Source organism: Eleutherodactylus coqui, chromosome 3 (assembly GCF_035609145.1).
Source record: "Eleutherodactylus coqui strain aEleCoq1 chromosome 3, aEleCoq1.hap1, whole genome shotgun sequence".
NCBI lineage: Eukaryota > Metazoa > Chordata > Amphibia > Anura > Eleutherodactylidae > Eleutherodactylus > Eleutherodactylus coqui.
The window spans coordinates 133,532,556-133,553,717 of NC_089839.1; the positions used below are offsets into that span (position 1 = coordinate 133,532,556).

At 44.1% G+C, this 21,162-nt stretch overlaps 1 protein-coding gene across 1 annotated transcript in view; it reads left to right on the forward strand.

Moving 5' to 3' along the window:
* GNPAT (glyceronephosphate O-acyltransferase) overlaps window positions 1-21,162 on the forward strand; it is a 64,392-nt gene that overhangs the window by 18,878 nt on the left and 24,352 nt on the right. Inside the window, exons 3-6 of the mRNA XM_066596096.1 lie at window positions 2,541-2,717; window positions 7,369-7,498; window positions 7,901-8,028; window positions 12,279-12,354. Coding sequence (XP_066452193.1) covers window positions 2,541-2,717; window positions 7,369-7,498; window positions 7,901-8,028; window positions 12,279-12,354 — 511 coding nt within the window. The remainder of the gene's footprint in view (window positions 1-2,540; window positions 2,718-7,368; window positions 7,499-7,900; window positions 8,029-12,278; window positions 12,355-21,162) is intronic.

Sequence of the window (21,162 nt, forward strand, 5' to 3'; positions counted from 1 at the left end):
TATAAAGATCTTGCGTTTTCTTTGCCATTTCACTTTTTATAAAAGTATCGCGTATTACATTACAGACTCTTGCATCCTTTAGATGACTTTCCAAAGTATCCCTTGGGGTGCCCCTTGCTACACATGCCACAGCCATGAGCTACAGAGCGGAGATGGGTGACACAACTAATCTGCAGCTCCTGAGATCTAGGAAGAGTTTGGTTTCTTCGGCCTTGGCTGGCAGCTGGGTCGCTCCTTTATGACGTATCGCACTCCAGTTCAGTGTAGATAGATAAATTCCAGTTATATAAGCCCCAGTATATTAATTAGTTCCTTTTGGAATTTGTACTGTTTGCATCCTATATTCGTTTCAGCAGTAAAGCGATGTTGTTGATCTTTGTATGCATTGCTTGAAATCTGTGCAGCATTTTCAAAAAAATAAAGAGTAATGATAATGTGAAAATTATCATATTTTTTGTTTTACACTTTTTGGATACTTTTTCTAAATATCTCCATACTGAAAAGCAGGGGCATCAAACTCCTTTTCACTGAGGGCCACATCAGCATAAGGCCTCTCACACGGGCTACAAAATCATTACTACAAAACGCCTGTATGTGAGGCCTATGGTTTCCAATGGGTTCTTTCAGGCTACAAAACATCTCTCGTGAAAGAACCCATTGGAAACCATGAGCTTCACATACATGTGTTATCTAGTGATGACTTTGTAGCCCGTGTGAAAGAGGCCTTGTGGTTGTCTTCAAAGGGCTGTTTATAAGTGCTCATTCACACGGACGTATTTGTGCTCCGTATTACAAGTATATTTTTTTTCTGCTTAGAGGTATTCAGATAAGAATTTTTCATGGATGTATTTTATGCTTTTGAAAAAAAAAAACAGCATGTCCTGTTTTGGTCCACATTATGGACAGAAATTGCTCATTAAAGTCAATTGGAGTACATAGTGAATATGCAGGATACACGTGTATTCACTGTATATTTTTGCATGAAGGCAGGAGAAATTTATGAGACCTTCTTGCGGTTTTTTTTGGTTTTTTTAGCGCACATGAAAAACACAGTGAATACGTGTGTTAAAAATAAATCCAAATACACAATGAATATACAGAATTTCAGTCTATGAAAACGCTGTGTATTTCATGGACCAAAGCTGCATCTGCTCGTGTGAATGAGCCCTAAATGTAACTACTCCTTAAGGCCCACTTACACTGGACGATTATTGCTAAAAAAATCGTCGATTGTTTTAGCGATAATCGGTGCGTGTAAATCGTCTGCTTTTCGGCTGATCGTTAAAATCAGTCCAAAATACAAATCGTTGCTCACTTTTATCAGAAGTTCTCCACGGGGGAGTGCTGATAGCCTTGTTTCCCCGTGGAGAACAAAGGATCTGAGCGCAAATAATCGCCTCAGGCTATTAATTGGGTTCAGTGAAGGCTTCATTTGCATACCTAATTGATATTTAAGTAGCTGAGTAGCTACTTTAATACCAATTAATATTTATGCAAAATGATCGCTCAAAGCTGTCACTCAAACTGTCGTTTGAGCGATCATCGGCCCGCGTAAATCAGCCTTTACATGGCTGTGTCGCTCTGTGCACTATAATGGGGTTTAGCACTGAGCTTCCTACCTTGGGAGGGTGGCTAGGGTGACCGGGTAGGCCTGGCAGAGCTGTGCCCTGACTTGTGTGCTGCTGAACAGAGCGGTGTGGAGATGTACGCCCAGGCTCAGAATGTAAGATGGCACCTGCGCCCTCTATCAAGCACTGGTTGGGGTCCTGGGGAAAGTGGAGAGTTGGTCCTTCTATGTCCAAACCTCGTTGCAGGCCACATAAAGTGACTTGGTTGGCCAGATTTGAGTGTGACACGTGCTGTAAAGCAAGCAACACCAATAATATGAAATTATGACACTGATGTTATATTTTTATTTTATGAGCATTAGAGATGAGCGAACGTACTCGGTAAAGCACTACTCGTCCGAGTAATGTGCTTTATCCGAGTACCTCCCCGCTCGTCCTGAAAGATTCGGGGAGCGCCGCGGAGCGGGGAGCTGCAGGGGAGAGCGGGGAGGAACGGAGGGGAGATCTCTCTCTCCTTCTCTCCCGCCCGCTCTCCCCTGCTCCCCGCCGCAACTCACCTGTCAGCAGCGGCGCTCCCTGAATCTTTCAGGACAAGCGGGGAGGTACTCGGATAAAGCACATTACTCGGACGAGTAGTGCTTTACCGAGTACGTTCGCTCATCTCTAATGAGCATACATAGTACATGATGGCTGTTTATTCTTCCCATGCACATACCCACAACATCTGTGACAACTGCTGAATCCAGTGAGCTCTAACCTGTCTTCTGATACTTACACTGAAATAAGACACAAATCTATATAAGATCTATATTACGGACTAGTTCTGAAAAACCCCTCCGCCATGTTGTTTTGACAATTGGTGGAGATCTCAGCACCCAGACCATCGGTATATGACGTCAAAAGTTTTCTGAAAGTTTACCATGTATTCACTGATGGATTTTAATTGACATTTCTTGTACCCTTTTTCTGCAGATTAGTTTGGAATCCGGAGAATCCCTGGATGTTGTTCAGGATCAAGCAACTGAGATTCTTGATGAAATGGGTCAAAATTTAAATCTGGCTGCTATCCGAATGTTTGCTCTCACTCTGAGTAAGATCTTCAAAAGGCTTTTCCGAAAAGTTTGTGTCAATGAAGAGGGAATACAGAGAGTAAGTGCTGTTCAGATATGACATATGGGAGAGGGGGAGTAAACATTCCATGTTTCTCCATTATAACTTGGAGATACAAAAAGTTAAATATAAGTTGGGGTTCCTCATAGTGTTTGGTTCAATACCTGTCCCTGGTTGGAACAGTGACTTCCTGCAGAAGTACCCTGTTAACCTCTGGTAAATATTGCAGAGAATTGCTTAATTGGTGTGGCTTCATAGCAGTACCAGTCATCTGGACAATTCTTAAGTTCTGACCCAGTTACAGAAGATCTGAACCTTGAAGGGTAAATAAATGTTAAAAAACTTACTGACAAAAATTTCTCAGAAGTATTGATCAGTGGGCTCCAGGGGCTAAGACATCCACTGATCGCCACAGCTAATGAGTATAAGTACTCATCTGAGCACTCTGCCCCCGTTTGGCTGTTTTCGTCCTTGCTCAGAGCAGTGAATTGGCTTCATAGAAAGTATATGGGATTCCTACATTTCTCACTGATAACAGCCTGAACAGCACAGCACTCAGCGGGGCGCACTTGCTTGTTCGTTTTAGTGACCCCCACAATCAATGCTTCTGCTATGTCACTGAAACGTGTCACAAGTTGCTTCTTTTTAGAAGCTTATTTACACTTAAAAGGTTGCCATAAACAGATGTATGTTGACCAAACCTGCCAAGTTCGTCTGAACCAGCCAGCTGTTTAACTTCTTAGGGACGAAGCCTGTTTGCGTCTTAGTGGCAAAGCTAAATTTTGGAAATCTGCTATTACACTGGGGGGCCGCTGTGGGGTGTAACTATTACACTGGGGGGCGGCTGTGGGGTGTAACTATTACACTGGGGGGCGGCTGTGGGGTGTAACAATTACACTGGGGGGCGGCTGTGGGGTGTAACTATTACACTGGGGGGCCGCTGTGGGGTGTCCCTATTATACTGGGGGCCGCTGTAGGGGTGTCCCTATTATACTGGGGGCCGCTGTAGGGGTGTCCCTATTATACTGGGGGCCGCTGTAGGGGTGTCCCTATTATACTGGGGGCCGCTGTAGGGGTGTCACTATTATCACTGAGGCCTCTGGGGGGCACGTGGGGGGATGTCACTATCATCTCTGGGGCCGCTGAGGGAGGTCACTATTATCACTGGGGCCGCTGGAGAGGGTCACTATTATTGCTTGGGGAAGGGGTCACTATTATCACTAGGGCCGCTGGGGGGGGGGGGTGTCACTATTACCACTGGGGTATGTTTACATGTGGTGGAAATAGGCAGGGCTGTTTCAAAATAGACAGTGTGCAGATCTTGGCCGCCTGCAGGTGGCCGGGTCGGATCCGGCTGCGAGAATTCTCGCAGCGGGACCCGACCCGAGCGTCTGCAGAGAGCAGCGCGGGCACTCACCTCTCCCGTGGCCCCGGCTCTTTCATGTGCCGGCTGCCAGTGCACGCGCAGAGCGGGGCCGGCGGCCGGTGAGTGACATTTCCGTGCCGGGCTCTGCCAAATCGCGACCGTCTGCATAGGATTGCGTTTGTTAACGCAATTCTATGGCAGCTTCCAGGAGCGGAAATTCCGCGGGAAATCCCGCCGCGGAATTTCCGCCCATCTGCAGGTGGCCTCAGATTGCTTTTTGGATGTGGAAATACTGCTGAATTTTCCACAGTGATTTCCGCCGAGGACATTCTGCACTATTTCTGCACCCAAAAAGCTGTCAAAATCTGCACCCTGTCTATTTTGAAGCGTCCCTGTCCTTTTTAGAACGACGGGGGTAAAGTCAAACGTCATGATAAGCCCCACCCCCTGACATGTTGGCACTTTGCGATAAATAAGTGGGTTTGGGGTTGCAGTTTGGGCACTCGGTCTCTAAAAGGTTCGCCATCACTGGATTATACAGTTTGTTAGTAAAAACTTGAGTATGATCTTAAAGTGACCCTCCAGTCCTGGACAAACAAAGATGGCTGCACCAATTCTCTCACTACCACATGTAGGCCACGTGAGCATCACTGGCCGATCAGAGGAGTGTCTTAGAGTACTGATGCATACTATGCACAGTGTACATCAGGTAGTCAGAGATGCTTACTTTTTTGTTTGTCCTGGACAGGAGGGTCACTGTTAATTGCTGAATGTGGTGCATTTTTAAGCACTAACTTCTACAGTATGCATTGATGAAATGCAAAGGAATATTAACCCCTTAACGACCAGCCCATAGTGTTTTTACGTCCTGCCCAAGTGGGCTTTATTCTTTGAGGACGTAAAAACATGCGTCCTGAAGAGAATAAAGCCACGTGGGCTCTGGACGTGACGGCTCCATGCTGTCGGTGCCCGCAGGTAGCCGACAGCATGGAGCTGTCATCCCGGGCTGCAGGAAAGTCAAAAAAGTCATCGTACCCCTAGATAAATTCGTTAAGGGGTCTACTTTTCAAAATGGGGTCACTTGTGGGGGTTCTCCATCGTTTTGGTCACTCAATGGCTCTACAAGTGTGCCATAGGGCCTAAATCTCCTTCAAGCAAAATTTCTGTTCCGAAAGCTCCTTTCATCTTAGGCCCCATTGTGCATACAGACGTAATACTAGGGCCACAATGGGTATGTTTCTGAGCACGGGACAAACAGGGGTATCCATTCTGGGGTGCAAATCCTCATTTTCATGTGTATTATAGAAAAAAGTCCTGTCTTTAAAATGACATATTTGCAAAAATATGAAATTTTAGTTTTTCTCTTCTAAATTGCATTGATTCCTGAAAAAAAAAACAGTGGGGTTAAAATACTCATGACACCCCTCAGTGAATACGCTAAGGGGTGTAGTTTTTAAATGGGGTCACTTGTGGGGGTATCTATCATTTTGACTCCTATGAGCCTTTCCAATCTTGGCTTGGTGTAGGAAAACAAAGTGTTCCTCAAAATGCTGAAAAGTAATGTTACATTTGTACGTCTCCTAAATGGTTAAAAAAAAAATGTTTTTCCAATGTGCGCCCAAAATAAAGTAAACGGATGGAAATATATATCTTAGCAAAAATTTCTATATTATGTTTGCACATATTTGAGCTATTGCAGTTGGAAATGTGAAAAAATGACGATTTTTTAAAAATTTTTCCCCAATTTTGGCGCTTTTAATAAATAAACACAAATTCTATCGGTCTTTTTTTTCCGCCTAAATGAAGTACAACTTGTGGCGAAAAAACAATGTCAGAATCGCTTGGATATGCAAAACCTTTCTGGTGTTTTTCCATGTTAAAGTGACACATGTCAGATTTGCAAAATTTGGCCTGGTCATTAAGGGCGTTGTCCCGCGAAAGCAAGTGGGGTTCAGCACTTCTGTATGGCCATATTAATGCACTTTGTAATGTACATCGTGCATTAATTATGAGCCATACAGAAGTTATTCACTTACCTGTTCCGTTGCTAGCGTCCTCGTCTCCATGGTGCCGTCTAATTTCAGCGTCTAATCGCCCGATTAGACGCGCTTGCGCAGTCCGGTCTTCTCCCTTCTGAATGGGGCCGCTCGTGCCGGAGAGCTGCTCCTCGTAGCTCCGCCCCGTCACGTGTGCCGATTCCAGCCAATCAGGAGGCTGGAATCGGCAATGGAACGCACAGAGCCCACGGTGCACCATGGGAGAAGACCTGCGGTCCACCGTGGGTGAAGATCCCGGCGGCCATCTTCGCAAGGTAAGTAAGAAGTCACCGGAGCGCGGGGATTCGGGTAAGTACTATCCGTTTTTTGTTTTTTTTTAAACCCCTGCATCGGGTTTGTCTCGCGCCAAACGGGGGGGCTATTGAAAAAAAAAAAAAACCGTTTCGGCGCGGGACAACCCCTTTAAGGCGCAAACAGGCTTGGTCACTAAGAGGTTAAAGGGGTTCTGACACAGATAATGTTTTTATGCTTTAGCAGCCATTGTTCCCTGGTGTGCCTAATGGACGCAGGGAACCCATGGTTTAATGGCTGCTAAAGCATAAAAAGATAATACTTACCTGTTCTTCTGTTGTTGTTGACATCGGGGGGGTCATCTCCCGGCAGGCGCTGTTCCTCCTCTTCTGTCTGCACGAGCCGCGCCGCTCCGGGATCGCGCGCATGCGCAGTGGAGAGGTGCCCTCTGACAGGAGTCAGGACGGGCTGCGTCTCCACTGCGCATGCGCAGCACTCCGGAGTTCAGCAGGACGGACGGGCCGCCCACAGCAAGCACTGCTTGTGACATGCATGCTGTGGGCGGTCCGTCCGTTCACCTCGGAAGTGCCTGACGGACGGAGCAGAGCCGGAAGCGGTCATTTTGACCGCTCCTGCTCTGCTTTAAAGGCACAGAAGAAGATGCCGGCTGGAGGGGACATGCCTGGCGATCGGGCCAGGCAAGATGAGTACAAATTTTTTTTTTTTATGTCAGAACCCCTTTAATGGTGTCACATCTGAACTGACACGTCCTCTTTAACTTGCTGTGATCTTTTTTGCAGAAATAACAACCATAAGTTTTAACCATATCGTTTTTTCCTCCTTTATTAGTTTCTGATTAATTAAAAGGTGATAAACTGCCAGTGTAGTCTGTTGGTTATCATAAATGGATGCCACATAAAACAGGCAAATATCATTATCCCTGCAGGTAAATTAAATATTAAAACATATGATTTAGTTAAAATATTAACATATGTTTACATTGATTTGATTGTGATTTTTTTTTTTTTTTTTTCAGTTGGCTCAAGCTATTCAAGATCATCCGGTTGTGCTGTTGCCCAGTCATCGGAGTTATGTTGACTTTTTGATGATGTCATACATTCTGTACACATATGATCTGGCACTTCCCGTTATTGCGGCTGGAATGGGTAAGTAGACGTCATTGTGCTTCTGTTGCATTAGTGTATGCTTTATCCCTTTTTTTGCACTACTGGAGTTTAATTTGTATGCATAATTCATATAACATAAATTTTCCTGGACCTTATGAGGTGCAGATTATTAAAAAATAGTGTGTATAAATTTATCAGGGTGCAAAAAAATATATATATACAAATTTGCGAGTATCATATCTTTAGCAGGGGTCTAGTTACTGGTTGTCTGTGCCCTGTCTTCTACTCTTATGTGTTTAATGGGTTGAAAACAAATGCAGGATTACCAAGGTCTATGAATTATCAGATCAATTTGGAAAACAATGAGCATCAGGAAAGTGGAGAAGACAGAATAGGCCAGCAGAAAATAATGTGGTCGAATTATTTTATTATATATTTTAGATTTCATGGGAATGAAGATTGTGGGAGAATTACTACGAATGTCTGGTGCCTTCTTCATGAGACGCACATTTCGTGGAAACAAACTTTACTGGGCAGTATTCGCTGAGTATGTTAAGACAATGTTGCGGGTTAGTAAACTGAATACTCGTTTCTTTATTGATTACCTAAACAGAATATACCATATGTTATACTATTTCATCATGTCTTACATGATGTAGCAGATTTTCTTGACTGTCATTAGGCGACACAGCACGACCTTGGGTGTAGGTTCTGCCACTAGGAGGTGACACTAAGCATAAAAGAGTTCCTCCCATGAGCTATACCCCTCTAGCTCTGCAGGTCGTGTGTCTTTTTTGTTGTTTCTTTTATTCCCCTCTAGGTGAGATTCGGGGATGAGCTAACTTTCCAACTTCCCAGATAGTCCCCAAGTGGAGAGGGCAAACAGTGCTGCATCAGAAATGCTGCCACTTCCTCCTCCAAGAAGGCAAAATGGACCAGAGTAGCTCTAACTACTCTGCTTCCATAAACCAGGGGGGTCTCCTGAGGTTTCCTGCCTGCTTTTTCATATGCAGCGACCTCTCACCACTATGTCAAAGTCGCTGAAGAGGTAACCCTGCTGATACATTGAGAGAGCGGAAGAGAAGGTGATAAAGGGGAAGTGGGTATGCTCTTTTACCCCCTACCCCCCTAATACTTTGGTTTTCTCCCCATACTCTCAACATTCTGCCTTTTCCCTTCTACGTACCACGGGTAACCCAGTCTTGTTTACTTTTTTCTTCCACATGCATCTATGTCACCTCCACATGTCTCTACCTTCCTCTTGGTGCCAACCACGATAACTCTCCCAACTTTGTCAGCACTCTCTGTTCCCCTGAGTCTCCTTGGCCCATTACTACTCCTGGGCTCTGGCGTGCCCTTCTTATGGTAGTCTTGGGGCGCAATCCAGTTGTTTGTCTAATTGAGACCCAGGCCTCAATGTCGCCTACTAGGCCGCAAACTACAGAGAGGGTCAGAGCCTTTCCCCTTCTCCCTCTGATACCTTGTGCTGATCCGATTGATCATCCTCTGAACCTCAATCAGAGGTTTCCCTTCTCCATGCAAACTCCTCATTTACGCCTCAGCTTTTGGGGTCTGTATAGGCCTATTTGTGGTGCAGGAGCTGCAGACGGACCTCCGGTTTGTGCAGGGGCTACAGACGGACCACCGTTTGGCACACTGACTACACCGCATTTCCTATGGAGCGTGCTGGAGCACTTGCTAGGCAGGTCTGGCGTCTGCAGTGGGGGGCTTGGACCACTTACTCTGTCAACTCCATGATCACATTCATTACCACAGTTTGCCCTCTTGTTTCTACTGGGTGCAGTTAAGAGTCTACCACTAAGGCTGGGGGTTATGCTGCCTGTCCTTTTATTATTTTGGTACTGTTTCTCGCTACCATTTCTATATAACAGATGAGCATTAGTATTAAGGCACTTTGTCTTAACAGCTATCTGAAGCAGTAGTTTATCTATATAGAACTACATAGGGATTTATTCTCTCTGCTTCATAGCTATTAGGAGTAGGTTCCTCTACTAGACATATTAGGTCTTAATAGTATTAGATCTGCTCTACAGCTATTAGGGGTAGCTTCTCCACTAGACAGATTGAGTATTAGCTCAGCATAAGAACTGTCTTATTAGGGACCTACCCCGGGGACACCTCATCCGGGTCTCCGTCTAGGGATACCTTTCCCCCCCTATAGGGTAAGGTAGCGTAGCTCATTTTCATTGTAAGGTGGGCTGCTGTTCATAATACGGGTACGGTATAATATCATAATACCATGATATTCCATACTGGCACAGCACCTAGTGTGTATAGCCCTATGTGAGCATATTTTTGCTAAATACGTCAAACCGGTTCACAATAGGTTCCTGATGAGGCGATCAAACTGCTGAAACGCGTCGAGCCATAAACCATTAAACTCTGATTGATATGAACCACGAATCACTGAGGCTATCTTATCCTCACACTCTTTATATTCAAGTGAATTTTGGATGTTTACCAGTGGTGATACTGCAATTAAAATCACCCCCTGCATAGGGTAGGGTCTGTGAATCGTAGAGCAGCACACATAATCCTTTGACTTATAAATGGGCATATTCCACTCTTTTGCCAAGCATAATAGTGTGCTTCCAGGCCACATTGTTCCATATGAATTGTAGGTGACAATTTTTTTTTTTGAACAATTTTTATTGAGTTTTCAATTATGCATACATACAAGGGTACAGTAGTATGGAAAAATTTCCAGTCTTAATGTAAAAGAGTAGTTACAAGCCTTGTATCTTCTAAATGGGTGTATAACAAAGTAATAGCAAACAGTCGTTATTTTAATTCACAGCTGTCAGTGCGAGTTTCCGGAAAAACATTATACAGTAAGTAACAATGGCCTGGCCTGGGCCAAATAGTATGTCAGGGGGGAAAAGGGGAAGGGTTGGATGGTGGGGTGGGGGAGTATTCCCTCTCTCTCAGGACTGCCGACTGTAGGGGCAAAGGCACCAAGAAATCATATTTAGATTAGTAGGTTCATCCCCGTCGTAGGGAGGGCATAATTTATCCATGGAGTCCATATACTAAAAAATGTATCATTTTCATCTTCTGCTATCGAGGGTAGCCTTTAATTTATCAAATACCAATTCATGCGGTGTTTAACTTCAGAAAAATCTAGTGAAGCTTTACGCCAGGAATGGGCAATGGTTTTTTTGTGGCTAAGAAGAGGAAAGAAATCAATTTTCTGGAATTTGGGAATATATTCTTGATCTTTTTGTTCAACAGGGCCTCCCAAGAATTTTTGCGCAGGTTATGGTACGTTACTGAATAGATTAGGGAGTATGTTCTAATCCAAAGTCTTTTGACTCTGGGGCAGGACCACCATATATGGAGCATGTCTCCAGGGGAAGAACAACCTCTGAAACATTCTTTAGAGAAGCCAGGGACCGCATGTGCAATTCGTGTTGGGACCAAATACCAGCGAAGGAGGATTTTATGTGAGGTTTCTAACATTAATATGTTACGGACCCCTTGATTGGTAGAACTCCAAATCTGAGACCACTCCTCCTCACTTAGAACATCCCCCAAGTCCCGCTCCCACCTGGCTACATATGATAATTGTGTGCGGTAAGTGGTGTGAACAAGATTCGAGTATATTTGAGAGATGAGACCTTTTGCCTGCGGGTGTTTTAAGTCAGAAGGATTAGAAGGGGGTAAGGGTGTACGGAGAGTCTGTATTTTTCAATAAGGAGGATGGCCAGTTTTTTAACTGTAAATAACGGAATATTTCCGAGGGTGGCATGTCCTTATTTTTCTGTAGGATAGGGAATGTGGTCACACCTTCCCAAGAGAGTAAATGGTGAACCTTAGTGATGCCTCTATGTGTCCAATTTTGAAAAGCCAAAGGGGATTGTAGGTGACAATTTATTGCAGTAGTTATTATTTTTTCTTTATTTGTGTGTGTTTGTCTTGTAGCCTTTTCATTTTAGATGAAATTATTAAAAATTATATTTACCTGTTAAGGTAAATGTTTATTGAAGAAGCAAAGGCCCTTTAGACGCAACGATTATCGCTCACAATTCGCTCAAAAGCCGTCTTTTGAGCGATAATAGTTGTGTGTAACTGCACGGGCATCGTGCAATTTCTCGCTAAGCCGTCGCTCAGCATTGTCTTTCAACATACTGGAAGACGATGAGCCTTATCAGGGATTCACAGCGAGATACAATTGATACTATTGTTTCAGTTGATGAGAGGCCGGGTATGAAGAACAAAGCGGTCCAGCTCTGTTCTCCATGCTCAGAGCGCTTGGCTGTATAACAGCCGGGAGCTCCTAGCAGAGAACAGCTGAATGCAGAAGACAAGCGGGGACACCCCGCTTGTCTTCTGCATCCTCCACTCGGAACGTTCGACTATATAACAGCCGGGTACTCTGAGCGGGGAACAGCTGGATGCAGAAGACAAGCGGGGACACCCTGCTTGTTTTCTGCATCCTCCGCTCAGAACGCTCAGCTGTATAACAGCCGGGTGCTCTGAGCAGGGAAGACAAGCGGGGACACCCCGCTTGTCTTCTGCATTCTCCGCTCGGAGCGCCTGACTGTTTAACAGATGGACGCTCCAAACAGGAAACAGCTGGATGCAGAGGACAAGCGGTCCCGCTTGTCTTCTGCATCCTCCACTCGAAGTGCAAGGTGATCGCTCAATGTGTGCTGTAAATGACACAACGATTATGGCTCAATAATCGCTCAAAAGACATCTTTTAAGCGATAATCGTTGTGTCTAAATGGGCCTTAACACAATAGCTTGTGATGGTGTTTGATTACATTTCATAGTAACTGGAAATTCTCTCTCACAGAATGGATATGCTCCAGTAGAGTTCTTTCTTGAAGGTCAAAGAAGCAGAACTTGCAAGACATTAGCACCCAAATTTGGTATGTATAAGCATATTGTCTTTAAATCTATATATATATATATATATATATATATATATATATATATATATATATATATATATATATATATATATATATATGACGAAAGCCCTCACTGACTGACTCACTGACTGACTCACTGACTGACTCACTGACTGACTCACTCACTGACTCACTCACTGACTCACTCACTGACTCACTCACTGACTCACTCACTGACTCACTCACTGACTCACTCACTGACTCACTCACTGACTCACTCACTGACTCACTCACTGACTCACTCACTCACTCACTCACTCACTCACTCACTCACTCACTCACTCACTGACTCGCCAAAAGTTCTCCAACTTCCCAATGTCGTAGAAACATGAAATTTGCTACAAGCATAGATTATCTCCAAAATAGGAAAAGTAATTGGGTCCCAACTCGACTATTCAATTCTAGCGCAAAAGAATTGGCGTCGAAATTTTGCATACGGAATCTAAATCTCTCACTTCCCAATGTCATAGAAACTTAAAATTTGGCACCTGCATTGATTATGTCATAAATAGGAAAAGCTAATGGGTCCCATCTCGATTATTCAATTCTAAGCGCCAAAGAATTAGCGTCCAAATTTTACGTACGGAATGTAATTTTCTCACTTTCCGGTGTCATAGAAACGTGACATTTGTCACGAGTATTGATTTATGTCATAAATAGGAAAAGCTAATGGGTCCCAACTCGATTATTCAATTCTATGCGCAAAAGAATTGGCGTCCAAGTTTTACGTACGGAATGTAATTTTCTCACTTTCCGGTGTCATAGAAACGTGAAATTTGGCACGAGCATTGATTATGTCATAAATAGGAAAAGTTAATGGGTCCCAATTCGATTATTCAATTCTAAGTGCAAAAGAATTAGCGTCAAAATTTTACGTATGAAATTTAGTTATCTCACTTCCTGATGTCATTTTATATAAAGGAAACATCGCATGGTTACCTCCACGTGGTGTTTCCTGGGTAACGCAGAAAACTATGCAAAATGGTGAACATATGTTTTTCCGGTATCTCTAAAGTAACCACGACTTCATAAGATTTTCCGTGTGAACACCAGATAAACACCAGTACCAAATTAACTCTGGCGAAGCCGGGTATATCAGCTAGTATACCATAAATGGGAAATACTGTAAAAAACAAAGGCCAGTGGGTGCTTTTTAACTGATTAATCTACACTCTCTAGACTGTGGTGAAACTGGCAGAGCACAATATATGAATGAAAGCTTAAAGGGGTATTCCGGTTACACAAGGTTGCTGTCAATACAATGTATACTAATCAAATATTATAGTTTGCAGTGTGGTTCTGCTTTGGATTTTGTGTCTGTCGCTCTATAAACCATTCCCTTCTTCCGGCACTTCAAAAGTGTTTATTGCCATGTTTTATTTGCATCCATGGAACAAGGCGAATTCCTGGTGTCGATCGACATGAAGGGCACATAGCTCCATGTGCCCATCTGTAGAGTGCATCAAGACTTTCTGCTGTTCACCCTTCGTTTGTTACAGTACTAGTTTGTGGCTCTCTTTCGGATTGACCATCACTTTGAAGGTGTTTACAAAAGTGTTGGTGGCAGTGATGACAGTTTTACGCTCTATAGGGATTGTTGCTATCTCCTATTTCAGCGGCATCATAGTGAAGGGACCTTCCCACTCAGCCACTTTGGAAAGTCTCCACATCACCCTAGACACTCTGTTTAGTTTCTGGTGGATTATCAACTACCCCATGTCTGCTCTTCCCTTCTCAACGTCTGGAATTTCTGTGCCTGGTCCTTAACACAATAAGTTCCCGTGTTCTTCTACCATTGCAGAAACTTCAATTTCTCCAGACACAGGTACACTCCATGTAGGAGAGTCCTAGGTTTAATGGTCCCTGCTTTTTGAGGCAATTCCATTCAGCCAATTTCACACCCGATTTCTGTGGACAACCCTCCGACTTCCCTGTATGCTTCGTCACTCCCTCCACTGGTGGCTGGAATTCCCTCTAGTTTACCAAAGGCGATCCTACCTGACACTACAGTGGTTGGTGCTGATGACAGACGCCAGTCTCCTCGGATGGGGAGGGGTGTTATACAACTCAAGGGGAAGTTGACAGTACAGGAGTTGTCGCTCCCAATAAATGTGCTGGACCTTTTGGGACACACTACTGTCACTCCATCTCTTTGCACAATAAGTGTCGGGGTTCCCAGTCCGTGTCCAAATGGACAATACAACGGCTGTATAAATCATCATAACCTGCAGCTCAGCAGTCATGGAGGAAGCGGAAAAAATCCTCGCATGGGCGGAAATGCTCCTCCCCGATGTCTTTCAAGTCGTGTGCTGCAGATGTGGTCTCCCAGCCATCAACATGATGGCATCCAGAGTCAATTGCCAGAGACCAACCTTCGTGTCCAGGTCAAAGGATCCTCAAGCACAGGCGGTGGATGCTCTCCTACTTCAGTGGACAGACTTCAAGTTCCTCTACATATTTACACTGTTCCTGCTCATTGCTCGCTTTCTCAAGAAAATCAAACAAGAATGTCTTCCAGTGGTAATCATGGCTTCAAACTGGCTTTAACACGCATGATATGCGGATCTAGTTGACCTACATGTTGACTCTCTTTAGCGCCTTCCACTTCAAGACAATCTTCTCTTGTTGGGACCCCTCTTCCACCCGAGTTTAGCCATGCTTTATTTAACAGTGTGGTGGTTGAAGCTGCAATCCTGAAGGATCGGGGTTTTACTGCACCTGTCAATCAGACTATAATGAAAGTTAGGAAAACCTCCTCCTCTCGTGTTTTACTATTGGGTGTGGAAAGCTTTCTTGCTCTGGTGCGAACAGCATGGTCTTCACCCCATACATTTTTCTCTTTCCTAACACCTTTCTTTTCTCCAGGCAGGTCTAGACACGGGCTTGGACCTCAGCTCCCTGAAAGGGCAGGTATCAGCCCTGTCCATCCTTTTCGGCCGTCCACACCTTCATACAGGGAGTTGCCCATGCTGCTCCTCCCTATTGTTTACCATTTCCACCTTGGGACATTAACTTGAGCCTAGATGCACTAACTGACCGTATGTTTTCTTACATATTTTTCCCATCCCGTGGACTGCTCTAGAACATCCAACAGTCTAAGCTGCATCCTCCAAAGACATGGACAAGAAAATTTGAATTGCCGTAAAAAATTTTCTCTGCTTGTTCATTGGGGGACACAGCACCCATCCAGTTTGTTGAGACTTGTTTTATATCTCCCTCCTTGTTGGAGAGTTTTTTTTTTCCTGGAGTTACACATGGTTCTCCACTGTTACAGTTTAATTGTTAATGTTTGTATACATTACATTATTTGTACGTTTTTCATATCCTACTCTGTTGCTCCTACTACAGATAGTCCCCGACTTGCGAACATTCGAGTTACGAATTTCGCTAGATACGAACTATCTGTCCTGCACAGTATGATGTAATGCTATGGCATTACATCATACTGTGCAGGGACCGGACAAGCTTCTATCAAGCCTGATAGAAGCCTGTCCGGTCAGATCGCGGTTGCTAGGCAGCCGGAGGCCTTCTGAAAGGCCCTAGGGCTGTCTATGCAGAGCGCCTATCAAGCCGTGCGCTTGATAGGCACTCTGCATAGGCAGCCCTGGGGCCTTTCAGGAGGTCCCCGGCTGCCTAGCAACCACACAGCGTCCCGCGATCTCATCGTGGGACGCTGTACGGGCCCCCTGAACGTCGGGTGCCGGCTGCTTCTTACAGCGGACACCCGGCGGCAGCAGTTCCGACGCGCCGCTCGTCAGAACTGTTAACACTTTAAATACCGCTGTCAGAGCGGTATTTAAAGTGTTAACGGTTCTGACAAGCGGCGTGGCTCGTCGGAACTGCTGCCGCCGGGTGCCCGCTGTAAGAACAGCCTGCACCCGACGTTGTATGGAGCGGGATCCACCCGCGATCCCGCTCCATACAAGCATGTGTTCGACTTGCGAACAAAACGGACTTGCGAACGGGCTCCCGGAACGGAACCTGTTCGCAAGTCGGGGAGCACCTGTACTTGTATACAATCACTTTTTCTGCTTAGTGTCTGCCTCCTAGTAGCAGTAGCTATAACCAAGCTATGTCCCCCAGTGAACGCGAGGAGGAAAAGATTTTTTTTTACAGGAAGTACAAAAATCTTATTGTTGCGAGCTGGATAGCAAGATGAAATGGTGAGCATAAGCCAATGGGCAACAGTGGTCTTACCTGTCACACATTTGTTTCTGTCTTTATATTAGAAAAGATGATGGTTGGACTAAATTCTTAAGTTATCTGGAAATGCATAAGAACATATTTCTGCACATCCAGTGTATGGAATTCCCTCTTGATTTTTGTAGAAGAATTAGCACAGAAAGAAGGCAATCAGACTTCTTGTTGGCAGTGGAAATCTGTGCCAGTTTAGCAAAAAACTAAGACTGGTGTCTCAGAATAACTGGATTTTCTAAGAGGGGGAGGTATGGAGCCATGCACGAGAGAACCAGAAGCTTGCCAACTTTTTTGCCATGGTTATAACATGCAAAAAAGTAGTCTTAGTGGTCAAGAACATTAGAGCACTTCCGCAACAGGCTCAAATGTGGGATATCTGAGTGGGCAGAGAGCACTAGGTCAGGGTTCCACTGTGGCATAACAAAAGAAAGAACAGAGTTTCATAGAGCCTTTAGTGAAACCTCTGACTAAGAAGTTATCAAGTAATTTGAAGTCAAAGAAAGCACTCAAAGTAGCCGCCAGAATCTTAAGAGGGCAGGCTTTTGGACCTTTGTCTAGGCCTAATTTAAAAAATTTCAGGTGTAGAGAAAACTAGTTGTTCAGGAAGATGCTATTTATCTCTGCAAAGAAAATGAAGGTGCCATGGCTTGTGGCCATGCAGTAGAATAGAAATGACAGCTTCAAGGTCCTTTTTTGCTCAGGATGGCTCCTTCAGTCTCTGGGTTGTTATTTTGAAGTGATAAATAAGCTAACCATTGTACTGGATTAGGTCTGGTAAGGGAGAGGCAGAGTCCAGTAATTCTCTGGTGACAAATGAGGAAGTAGGGGGCTAAGTTCTTTTTGGCCATTGAGGAGCAGTCAAGGTCATTTGCACCTTTTCCTTCAGAATCTTTATACTTGAAATGGGGAAAACGCATAGAGGAGATCCTTTGGCCAGGTCTGAGAGACGGTATCCATCTGGAGTGGCTGGTTAAAGTGGGACAGAGAGAAAAAACTTGGGACTTGGCAGTTCTTTCTTGTGACAAATAAGTCCAGACTTGGCAATTCCAATTTCTTTGTGAGTTTGAAGCTTTATCTTGAGTTTCAAATGCAGTCTCCCTCTCCTCTTTGCTTCTTAGGTGGATTGTGCACATGTAGATAATCATTTCTGCCCAAGAGAAGATCATACCAAAGAAAGCTTCTTGTGCCCCCTCTATTGGTTTATGCAAGCACCTGTGATCACACTGTCCAAAAGTATTTTTCACATAACTTACTTTTATGGAAAGAGCTAGAGCCCTGAAAGATTTCCAGACTGCTAAAAGCACCCTGAGATTGGAGGAGCCTGGCTCACAGACTGGTACCATGTGCTTTGCACCATGGACTGAAATGTATGGGCTCCACAACTTTGCGTGCTGGCAATGGTTGTGTAATCCCTATTTGATTCTGCTGGTTCTGGAAAACCCCTCCCTGCAGGTTCTCTCTGACAAGTCACCAACCTAACAAGCCTTTACCTTGAGGGAATGTCTTTTTTTTTTTTGTTTTGTTTTTATACCAAGATGACAGAAGGAAGGATTGCAGAGGCCTTGAATGGGCCTTGAGCCCATCTGACTGCTGGGATTGTGGAGGTCAACTGGCCAACCATCATAAAGTCTCTGATGGAACTAGTGTGGTGTAATGGAAGGAAGAAATCTTTAAAACCAATGACTTTTGGGGGAAGAAAGGAAGTTAACTGGGGAGAATCTAGAAAAATGCTAATAAATACCTATTGCCCATAAGGTTCAGGAAATTGTAGAGCTTTTTCAGGATCTCTCCATTCCCTGGCAGTTTGTTTCCTGACAATTTTGGAGATCGATAACTCCCTTCTTCTATCACCAAGGCCTTGGAACGTCTCACACAGGACAAACTGTGGTCCTTCTGTAAAATCGATAGGACGGTTCAAGGTATCACTAGAGGAATCTGATTCATCTTACAAACAATATCTTGATGTCTGTCTCATTATCCAGGTCTAATGGACTCAGCTCTCGAGGTCTGACAGTAGATGTAGGAGTTCTTGTCAAGAGAAGGAGAATAGTGATCAATGGCAGAGTCAATGTTTTTCTTTATCAAAGACTGCATGCTGTTGAGAAGATTGGGAGAATCTTCTGTAACCAACTTCTCTGTACATTTCGGGCACAATGGAGTTTTGTAGGATGCCACTAGCACATTCTTTGCAAGAGGCCTTGCCACATGGTGTCTTAGAAGAGGGTATATTCCTAGCCAGACTAGGGGGATCTATACACTGCCAGGATCCATAGACTTTCATGGTTTGAGGAATCAGTAGGAGTGGATGTGGCTGCTGAACACCAAAACAAGTTGACCAGGAACTCTACCAGCACAGAACACCAGATACAGAATACATTTTACAGAATACAGGAAAGGGTGGATATCTGTTTCTGACCTCCAAGTGGATGAAACAGCAATGGCATCAGTGTACTCCATGCCACACGACATTCCTGGAATAGCTACTCAAGGAGGTGGAATTCCCCTTGCCAGGGGAACTCCATGGTCTACAGATGCCATATGTGTGGCTGGATCCAGGTACCAGTAAGCACCTAGTGGAAGATCAGAGGAGAACCCAGAGCAGCCTATACGAGGGGCTGCTGATAAGTCTTTGGCTTTACCCAGAAAGAAACGAGATGGGAAACTTTACATTTATTCCACATACTCTCCACTGATGTCAACACACTTTTTACATTGGTGTTCCAAGTTCTGTAAGCCTTGCAAAAAGAAGGATTTTGGTTATGCCTCAAACCAGTCATCTGTAGCAGCCATGGCATCAGAAATGGGGTGAAATTTGAGGTGTTTCTTCAGGTTTGGAAACAGATGATAGTCGGAGGGAGCTAGATCTGGTGAATAAGGTGGGTGGTCAACCAGCTGGAAGCCTAGCTCCACCAGTTTTCGATGGTCGATTGTGCAGTGTGAGCGGAGGCGTTGTCTTGCAGGAACAAGATTCTTTTGGACAGCTTGCTGTGCCTTTTGACCTTCAGAGCTGACTTCAGTTGGTCCAAAAGTTCAATGTAATACCTTGCATTGATAGTGGAACCATTTTGAAGGTAGTCCACTAGCAGCAAGCACTCCTTATCCCACACACCATCACCTTAGTGGACCTAGTAATACTCCGGGTCATACAAACACAATTCTAATTAAAAAATTATAAACAAAATATATCAGATCAATCCATATATAGGAAATTGATATCAGCCAGAAGGATTATATAAATGGAGACTCTGGAAAATCTTCATTAAGACCAGTAGGGCTCATGGATTTCAACCTAAAAATCCATCCAGATTCCTAACGTCTCAATTTGAGGCCCCAATAAAATCTGACTGAGGCGTATGAATCTCAAGCAATAAAGGTCACCACCATGGATTTTAATAATATGGCGATCCAGTGATGTATCTTTTTTTTTTTGTCCAGATAGTGCCAAGATGTCCTGACATTCTTTTCCTCATTTCTTGGCTAGTTTTTCCAACATAAATTTTTGCCCTTGCTACAACAATTTATGGGCGGTTTAATATGGTATAGTATGTTTTGCCATTAATACGGTTCACAAAGATGTTGGTCGAATCAACATAGGGGCAAAAGATGCACTCTCAACAAGGTGAACATCCAGTCTGGGCATTACATTGTGTCTGAGTTTTCTAACATCAATGACATCCAAGGTGGCTCTTGACTAATAAATCGTGAACACCCCTTCTGAATGTAATGCCAGGATGTTCAGTACGTCCTTCAATACGTCCTTCAAATTAGAATCAGCGAGTATTATAGGCCAATATTTAGGGAGAGTTTTGGTAATCTGTGTGGTATATCCATCAAATGTACCAATATATCTGATTTGTATGGATTCCATTTATGTACTTGTAATAGGTCTCAAAAATCTATCTCTGTCATCAGAGCAGGCACGCTTATATGCTTTCTTCAGAATGTGAGTAGGATATCCTCTAGTTTTAAATCTAGCTTACAAAGAATCGCATTCAGTTTGGAAAAAGACCATATCCGAGCAAAATGAGAAAATGCCGGGCTGGGTACAAAGGATAAGCCTTTAATAAGGACCTGTTCTTTAGCATAAGTTAGCTCGTGAAAGGACAAATTCGCAATCTGGGATTTATTGGACAGAGTAGAAGATTTATCCTTAGGTACACAAGATATTAGGGGAATGTTGCTGGAATTTCCCACATCCACTTCAGTCCCCAATTTGGCTATATGTATGTCCCTGTTGATCTAATCTGCCTACCATTGCTGGGTTTACCTGGTTGGCAGCACCTCCACCATACTTTCTACTGATAACCCTCTTCAAGGCTTTTTGGTCACACCCAGGGCTCAGTCTGTTGTGTTTTTCTCCACCCTTTTCCTTCCTCTTCAATCCCTACTTTTAACAGTCATACCTGAGGAAGCTGTTGGTACAACAGCAAAATATGTCTTTCTATTTGTGGACTACAAAATAAAGACATTTGTATTTATCTTCCTGGGTCCCTGTAGTGCATCAACTTGAGCTCCACGATTACCGTTCTGATAGCCAGCCTATAATTTTATACTGTTTTAACCTATTCT